Here is a 9,388-nt window from a genome sequence, read left to right as displayed (position 1 = left end):
ATTGCTCATCAAACTTAAAGCTTGTGTTTGACCGGAGTTTTTTCTTGGTCTTCCTACCGATCTATACTGGGTCTCAGGTTCCTCTGTTTGCTTTCGTTATTAAAGCAGATGTCCCTGAGCTCACTAGTGAACCATGGCATGTCATTGCTTTTGATGGGATGCAGATTTTCTCACATACATTGATGTAGGAAAAAACTGACACAAATACAAAAATATGTATTTGTCTCTGAAACATTGACATTTTAATCAAAAGATGCGTGACATATACAATTGTAAAATTATTTACATGGCATGCCTTATTACCTACCGTTCACTATAAACATTCAGTCACCAAATCAGACTCATTTTTTCTCATTTTTTTTCCATTTATACGTCTACATCTACATGTACAAAGCACATTTACGCTCAAACAAACAGCCAAATCCTACAATGTCTATTATAGGTCACCTCCTCATCAATCCCATTCATAATGTATTCTAAACCAGCATCCACAGGAGATTATTATGTTATCAGTGGCTTATCCAAATGGCATGTCATGTGGAGTGATGCGTGAGTTGTTTGGAATAATACACAATGAAAATCTAAATTGACCAATTATTCAACATCATGAACATGTAGATTTCCACCAAATGGTGACAATAATAAACAAAAGGATAAAAGGCTTGAAGGAGTGAAAAAGGTTTAGCTTACTTGTGGGGGGGGGGGGGGGATAGGGGTTAGTGGAAATACACACACTGAAGATAATAGATATATAATACTGATGGGATTGGCTGACCGTACATTTGAACACAAACACACTTGAATGGACACCATACTTCCTCGACAACTAGACTACAATACACCCTACAATACAGTCAACAACAGGGCAATCTTATACCATCCACAGGAAAAGTCCCAAAACAGTGTGAAAAATAGCCCCTTCTCCATGTTGTCCTGCCTTCCCACTTCCCCAAATCTACCAAACAGACTACACCAGTCACAAACTCTTTTCAGGACAAATAAATGTTCAGCAGAGTGACCAATTTATGTACAGCCTTTAGTGTAAGAAATAATCTCATGTTAATTAATTGTACAGACCAGCAAAAACAAGTTGAACTTCATTGTTTTGCCAAAAAGCTAGCGTGAAAGTGAAACTGTTGTGATTACAGAATGTTGACGGGAGGAACTTTCTTTAGAAAATAGTGCAGAACTAAATGGTCTGTTAAAACAAATATAACATTGATGGACACTTTTAAGCTACATTCTTTTTTTACTTCCTGTTTTTCTTTTTTCCCTAATTAGAACTCTTTTTTCCTAACCCAATACATCCCAAACACCAACATGCTGCTCAGCAAAAGAAGAAAAAAAAGTATCAAATTCAATAATCTCATTGGGGTGATGTGTGCTTGTGGACCTGATCTCTCTCAGTCACACACATGCACATACGTTATAGAGGGCCCCTTGTGTTAGTCTTTCAAACTGCATAATTACATTTTTTTGGCACACACACTTTAAAGTGACCATAACCCCTATATCAATTCCATATTCTAGTCAGATAAAAATAAATGATGCCTTTTAAAAGTGTGGGGTGCTGTTAGCAAGTTATCAAATCACACTGAAGTCAACAAATACTTAGTGTTCCCACCTTTTTCAACAGCATCCATCCCACTCCCACCTGGACACATCCCAGACCATACAGACCACAAGCATGGCTGTTTACCAGAAACTATACAGTCACCTTAAAAGACAGGCTGCCAAGCTCTAAACAGGTCAAGATAGCTTTTTCCTTCATTGAGGTTTTAACTTCAAAGACAGAAAGGATGGAACAATGCCAGGTCTCTCAGGGATTGTAGTGTATTTCTATAGTTATACTAGACTGCAATACAGCCATCCTCCATACATTTCAACCCAGAGAGTGGACTAAGATAAAATAAGCCGTTTGTCTAACTCCTTACAATACGTCTTACAATATTTGTGAATGATATGTGGAAGATATTTACATGACAAAATGTATGAAATGGCAAAAGTGAAATGTACAAAAATATTTCCTGTACCTTGCTTACACATTTGGTATGGGTGTAAGTGCAGGACACACCTACATGCTGGCGCTCACTTCACAGAAGTGACAGCAGGTGACAAATAATTTTATGTCAGGGAAACAAAAGTCAGAGGCCAGCATTGTAAAGTCTAACCTCTAGGATTTTCTGTTGTGCCCCTCTCAACTGACACCATGACGGAGAAATGGGAGCTACAAGAAAATGGTCCGAATTACACAGTAAAACTGATTCTAAAACACTTAGATTTTATACTGTACATAACAGTATTTCAATTCAGTCTTTCTGTTTCTCCCAAATAAAGTAGACATCTTGAAATCCATGTAAACAAGGTACTAAGATTGTATGAAAAGAACATGAATACAAACAACAACCACTAAATGATTCAAATCTGAACCTTGTATGGCCTAGCAAGAGGGTAGAAACTAAACGCAGAGATAAATTAAACCATATGAGTCACATAGTTTGTCCTTCAAAATCCAAGGAGGAAACGTAAAACAAAATAATGTTGTTCAGCTTACATCTTTTTTTACTTTACTGAGTTCATGACAATATGGAAATCAGACCACGTGCGTATATGCGTGTGCTAGTGCTCCAACAACAAAATGCATATATTGAAGACTCAAATCCAGCCAAAATAGATTTGGAGTCTAAAACAGACTGACTGAAAGGCAGTTAACAACAAAAAGGACATTTCAACAGCCTAGGTCTGCCCCATACCCCACCACAGAGTTGGATCTTCAGGTGCAAAAACCTAAACGCAAAAGCAGTGCTAAAGTGATGTTAACAGTTTCACTTAAGATTCATACAGCAAAGGATTTCAGTGCCCAGTAGTACCTGTGCGCTCCAGAAAGATGAGAAATCTTCAATCTTCCAGATAGTTTTTTTTTTTCAAGTATTACTGCTGCTTCTTCTTTATAAAACTGCACAGAGAGAACTCATCTCTCGTAACCATGCTGACAGGAAACCCAAACTGTTTTAAGGTGGTCAGTCAAGTCTTTTTCCTCTAGCTAGCTTCCATTAGCTAAAGCAGCATTTATTTGCATGATGACAACAGAAAGCTGAGCTCTCGGGTCCTATAAGCAGTACAAAAGACCACTGACTTTGCCAAGGCCGACTATGGCTCGGCTCCAATGCCTGCATCCCATGCGTATTGCACACACTGGTGGCCACACGGGGCAGTGCAGCACCAGTGTCGATTTCCTCGCAACGCAATCGATTACAGTTTCTGTTTAAACATTAACTAAATTCAAATGAAGCATATCATGTCCTTCCTGCAGAAATACCAATTCACAATAGAAATTAGGTTGTCGGGGGCGGGGGGCAGGGCAACTCATTTGAGGCGCTGGGTGACATTGGCCAGAGCCACTGCAAAGGCTTGAACAGCAGAGAATGGATACTGGAAGTCCAGGATATAGGCGTTGCCATCAATCCTGCCAAACTGCATCACCTGTTCAAAAACAGAAAAACAAAGCATCAGTAAACATCTTGTCCCCATCTTTTGTTATTTTACTGGTACTCGATGCCAGATAAATAAATAAACTTTGAACTTCTGTGTATCAACTTCTGCCTGTTAACATCTGACCACTCAGATTGTCTGCTCCTGGAGTTGAGTTGCAATTGGGACTATATCTCTGCCACTCCCGAGTCGTATTGTAGGAGAATCAATGGAGCAACTTCGCCAACGAGACATACGAGTATGCATGAAACATTTTACTGTGGAGGATCGTGACCCATGTTCACTTAGAAGAGGACTAAAGGGGAATGCAATTCCATCAAGTTACCCAGTTCAACCCGTGGAGACAAGACTGATTGTAAGTAATCATTCCGATTGCTATTTTATAATACAAAAAGTACACATTGCTTCCAGATATTCTGGGAAAGGTTGTGGATTAACAGGTTCACCATTGCCCCCCTTTAGTCGCTGTCTGAACTTCTACTTCGGTCAATTCATCCTCTGTTTATTCTGGTTAGAACAAGTAAGGTCATATTCAGAGTCAGACATAATATATATAATGTATTTTCCTTTCTCTCTCAAGCAAATAAAGTTTGACTATATCAACGACAAATATCAATGACGAAATAAGTAACTTGCTTTCTAGCTAGCGAATAACTGTGATGTATACACTTACTCTTCCCAAAATAATGCGTGGATTGATACAAGTGTGAACCAAACTGAAACACAGGAACTACCTATTTATTAAAAATGAGAATTAAATTGTGAAAATTAAAACATTATTTTGAGGAATACAACATTGTCATGTTTTTTGAGGTAGTTTGCAGTGTTTTACAGTAGTTGTCCGCTTGCAATGCAGCTTTGCGATAGTCGAATGAACAGTTTCCATTAATGAATTTGGACGATTCTAGTAACGCTAATTACAGGCTGGGACAGCGCTGAATAATGGATTGTTTTAAAAAAAAATTACTATGTGCCTTCAGGAATCTCTTAGCAAGTGGACTTTTAGAAAAATATACATTTTGGATTAACTATCCCTTTAATCTCAATTAGGGCTGCACTAATCAACAATAATCGATAACGTCGCTAATCAAAATTATGGCAAACAATTTTAATTTGTATTCATGGAGTTAAGTTTTTTATTCAGAAATAGTTAATGCATGGCTTAGTTAAGGATAATGTCAAGTTTTCCACCAACAAACCAGTGATCTACTTAAGCACACTGAGTTTGTGTATAGTTGAGCAGCTCTGCTAACCATTCCAGACAATACTGAGGAATTAATTTATTAGCGTCAAATTTGGTGAGTTCTATATTTCTCCATAACAGAAACGTTGAGGCATATACATGCACTAAAATTTGCATTAACAGTTACAGTATCAGTCAAAAGTCTCTCAAACAGCTTCATGATTCCCTGGAATACTTTTCCAACACTCTTGAAAATGATATTATGAGAACCCTTTAGTTTTTGCATGTTTTCATTTATTTTATACCTACTGCCTAGTTGTTTTAATGGCATTGCAAAAGGATGAGAAAAACACTGAAAACCTTAATCTATTTTAAATAAATCATTTGCATTTAATTCTGGAATTTCTGTATTTTTCTATCCGATTCATCAACGTAGTACTCAACAGAATCGATTATCAAAATAATTGTTAATTGCAGCCCTATTCTCAATCAGATTCATGGAGAAATACATTTAGATCTTCTTGAATTATACAGAGTTATTCAGAAGTAAACTATACAGTGATGTAGGGCCAGGGCTACTAGCATTGGAACACAGTCTTTATAATTTTGTTTAGAATGAAGTCATGGTTAGACCTAATAGAGCAATTGTTGAGAACATTAGATTATTCTGGGTTTCATTTAGCTATTATAATATTTCAGTGGCTCTCAAAAGTATTCCCCTCTTTGGAATTTTCCACATTATTTTGTGACAACATGAAATGAAAAGTGTTTGCCACTGACGAAAAAGTCCATAATGTCTAGTTTAAACAAACAGCTCCAGAAGAAATTAAGAGCCCACTGCACCTTTTTTTTCCTTTCCAAAAAAGTTGAAAAGCAAAGTTTTGAGTGAGGAATAGAAGTGTTCTATTTGCAGTGGTCTCTTAATTTTAACCCTTCTGTTCCTCACTCAAAACCTTCCTTATTTGCAGTGGTTAGAGACACAGACTGCCAAACAAGAGGTCCCGCGTTTGAATCTTGTCACAGTCAAAAATGATGCATTAGGATTTGTTCCGGATAGACAAAAACTTGGCTGGCTACAACCTTCATTAGCTATGTTATAGTAAGTCTACACTAAAACCGTTTACAGTTATATTGCGACTACTTCTGGTGAATTTTTTAATCCGTGCATGCTTTTTGGGGTATAATAGGCTAGATCACAACCCCTTGGGCAATAAGAAAGTAGCGGTTTCCACAAATGCCTCGTCTTTTCAGTTGATGAAAAAGTCAGTTATCGTCACCTATATTGATAGTTATTGTATCAATGTTATTCACGAATGAAAGAAAAACAAACATTGTTGTGCCATGAAATGAAATTGCTTTGGCAGTCTAAGTCCATATTCAGTCTCGTTAGAAATTGCTCAATTCGTATGACTATTCCAATTAGTAAGTTGGAATTACTAGTAACTAGTAAGCCTATTACTGGCTAATAAGATGTTAAAACAGCCAGTGGCAAAAGCAATACAGTTCATAAATGCTATTTGTGGTGGAGGTAAACTTAAGAAATGTTTAACGCAATGCTTAATGGTGTCTAGCGAAATTTTCAAACCTGGCGCGATGTTAATGCGTGATACAATTTTCTAATATTAAGATGCTGTACCAACACTTGGCAAACATGTGGCATAATGGTTAAAGACATGTTTTGGGATCTAGTGAAACAATATGTTTGACAACAATGCCAACACAGTTTGTAATACAAAGTACACAGTCAACGTGCGGTGCTTCAACTAACCATGAGTTGTGGGATATGCACATTATGCAATGAAGGGCATTCGCAGTTTTGAATTTTTGGGTGTTTTTTTTTATCATTCTTCCATTGGTTTTTCACTTAAATATTACCAGCATTAATGGTGAAAACATTTCTGATTATGGTTAACCCTAACCCTTTTTCAGCCTTTACATAAACAAATGCTGCATTTTGAATAAGGGTGTATATACTTTACATGTGCACTTTATAAACAACAACATCTAAAGCCACCTCACCTGTCTCCCCTCCAGTTCAATCTGGAAGTTTTTGGCAGACTCCTGCGTGACGCGACCCCCAAAGTCCAGCTGATAGACCTGAGTTGCCTCATTCCAAAGTGGCTGCTTATTGGCCATAATATAGACAAAGCCTTGGCTACCTAGTCCTCGGTCCTCCTTCTCATTGGCCTTGCGACATTTGATCTCCTCCAACTCGCTGGCTGCCCGAAGGTTCCTCTTGGTCTTCCAGCCCTTCTTGCTGCTCTGGCACTGATTGAGCAGCTCGTCCCCACTGATGAAAAGCTCCGGCTCGCTCTCCGAGCTGTCCTGGAACTCACTGTTGGTGTTGGTGGGAGCCTTGCTCAGTTTCTTGGCTTTCTGTTGCTGCTCCTTTTGGCCCTTCGGCTTCTTCTTGTCCCGGCCACCCAACCGCGGGCTTGAGATCAGAGAGTTGAAGTCGCCCAGTGCACGGCCTTCCTTCTTCGACTTGCCTCCCTCGGCAATAGCCGGCACGTTGGCCTCTTCCGCTCTGCCGTCAGCTCGCTTGCGGTTCTTTTTGACAAACTTGTCACTGCGGCTGGCCACAGGGCTCTCGTTGAGGGAAAATACCTCCTGGAAACCCTCTCCAGCTTCCATGGTTGTGGGTTCTGGGGGCCCAGGTTGACCTTGCAGTTCTACTGGGGGTGGAGGAGGCGGAGCCGGTGGGGGAGGAGGGGGAGAGAGAGCTGATTTGCCGACCATCATCTGGGAGAGCTTGGGAGGCATGGCAGGTACCGTACCTGAGGGGCTGGGCAAGGGTGGACAGGGGTTGTAGGTGCCCCAGGGGGTGTGAAGGGCAATGGGGGGGATGGGGAGCCCAGCACAGGAGCTACCCCCTGGGTACATGGGTGGGAGGGGGCAGCAGGCCAGGCTGGCCAGGTTGGCAGGGTATCCGGGTGGTAGGACCAGGGTGGCATCCTGCTGGGAGAAGGGCACTGGTGCCACCAGCTCCTTAGGGGAGCAGGCCCGTGGAGAGCTGGGCATGTGCTGCAGCTGGGGCCCACTGAAGGTTGTGCCTTGAGCGTACTGGAGAGAAATCTGGTAGCCCGCGGCTGCAGCAGCCACCTGGAAAGACGCAGCACTGGGGCTGGTCGGGGACTTGGGAGACAGGAGAAAAGGCAGCCGGGACACATCGAGGTGCTGGGCTGGGCTGAGGATAAGCGGAGGAGGTTTGTGAGGTCCGGAGGTTGTGACTGAGGACAGAGTACCAATCCGTTCTTGAGGCACCCACACCTCCTCGGTAGTCCCTGAATCCCATTGGTATGGCGGAGGCCTCTTGACTGTCAGTCCGGACACATCGGCGCCCCCTAGTGTCAGATGCCTCAACGACTGACTCAGTGCCTCATCCTCTGTGAAGGCAGAGTTCACATAATCTGCCCTCTCTCGGTTCCCAACACCTCCATTGCCAGAAGCATCCGGGCTAAGCAGGTTGTATGAGGACTGTGAAGCCAGGGGAGAGGCGCTGTTGGAATGGACAATCACCGTACTGTGAGGAGCCCCATTCCCTGGCGGGAAATCCTGTCTGATGATTGTGCCCCCAGCGATTCCATTCGCACTCCCACTGGGAGCACTGCTGGCAGCGCTGCTAAGCCCACTACTGTTACTACTACACTGACTGCAGGTGTATAGGGCTGTAGGCACCCTCTGTTGGTAGGAGGCTGCCAGCGCACCGTTTTGGGATTTGGCTTTAGGGGGCAGGGTCCTCTGAGGGTCCAGCATCTGAGAGACTTTGAGGGCGGCCTCCCGGCTGTTCCGTCTGAGCGTGGCGTGGATCAGACTGCTGTCCTGGCGCTGTCCTGTGCTCCTCCCCACTGCAGTGTTCTGTTTGGCTGCATCAGGGTATGGGGGCGGGTCCCCGCTGGGAATGGAGTATCGGGGGACTGTAAGCCTGTTGAGGGTGGCCGAGGCATAGGGCAGCTGGATCTTCTTGCCGTCTGATGAGGAAGACGTGACCCTGAGAGTGGCCGAACTTCCCGGGCCCTGAAGTGTGTAGACGTTCTGGTTGCAGACCAGCCGAGTTCGAGGCCGGCAAACCTCTTCCACGTTACCGCTGCTGTCAAATGTCGTTATTCGCTCGTAGCCAAGTGGGGTTGGGTACTGTGCCCCAGGTTGACCTGGAGGATAAAGAGAAAAGTCCCCCTTTTTCAGGCACAGATCCACCGGTGGTGGCGTTCCGTTACTGCTCCCGGCCTGTCCGGGTGAGCTGCTTGCTGCCGCTGCGGAAGTGGAGGCTGCCGCGGCCGCCACGGCGGCTGCCACTGTCCCAGGGTATGGGGGCGGGGGGTTCATCTTGCTGAGTTCCAGGGGGGCACTGAACACCACCGTGTCCCCCTCGGCCAGCTGGGGAACAGAGCGGGTGGGCTTGATCTTCAGCAGGTGCTCGTGTTCAACGCTGACCCTTCGCTCAGCCACCAGCTCCACAGCAGGGTGAGGGATCTGGATCTGTAGAACCCCCTGCTGGAGCTGGTGCGCAGGTGGTACTGGGATCTGGAGCTGATGCTGTTGCATCTGATGATGCTGCTGCTGTTGCTGCTGCAGTATATGCTGCTGTTGCATTTGATGATGTGGTTGTAATATATGCTGCTGTTGTTGCATTTGATGATGCTGCGGTTGCGGATGTGGCACATGCTGCTGGATCTGCTGCTGCTGTAGCTGCTGGGCGTGTTGCTGCTGCTG

General features: G+C 43.6%; 1 protein-coding gene across 1 annotated transcript in view; it reads right to left on the bottom strand.

Moving 5' to 3' along the window:
* Window positions 1-215: 215 nt before the first annotated feature.
* tulp4a (TUB like protein 4a) overlaps window positions 216-9,388 on the bottom strand; it is a 41,266-nt gene continuing 32,093 nt past the window's right edge. The window contains exons 14-15 of the mRNA XM_010904636.3: window positions 6,695-9,206; window positions 216-3,483 (exon numbers count right to left, since the gene is read on the bottom strand). Of these exons, the coding sequence (XP_010902938.2) occupies window positions 3,367-3,483; window positions 6,695-9,206 (2,629 nt within the window). The 3' untranslated portion in view covers window positions 216-3,366. The remainder of the gene's footprint in view (window positions 3,484-6,694; window positions 9,207-9,388) is intronic.

Source organism: Esox lucius, chromosome 18, assembly GCF_011004845.1.
Source record: "Esox lucius isolate fEsoLuc1 chromosome 18, fEsoLuc1.pri, whole genome shotgun sequence".
NCBI classification, from domain to species: domain Eukaryota; kingdom Metazoa; phylum Chordata; class Actinopteri; order Esociformes; family Esocidae; genus Esox; species Esox lucius.
Note: the sequence above shows the minus strand (reverse complement) of the source record. Positions and strands in the feature narration are given on the sequence as shown.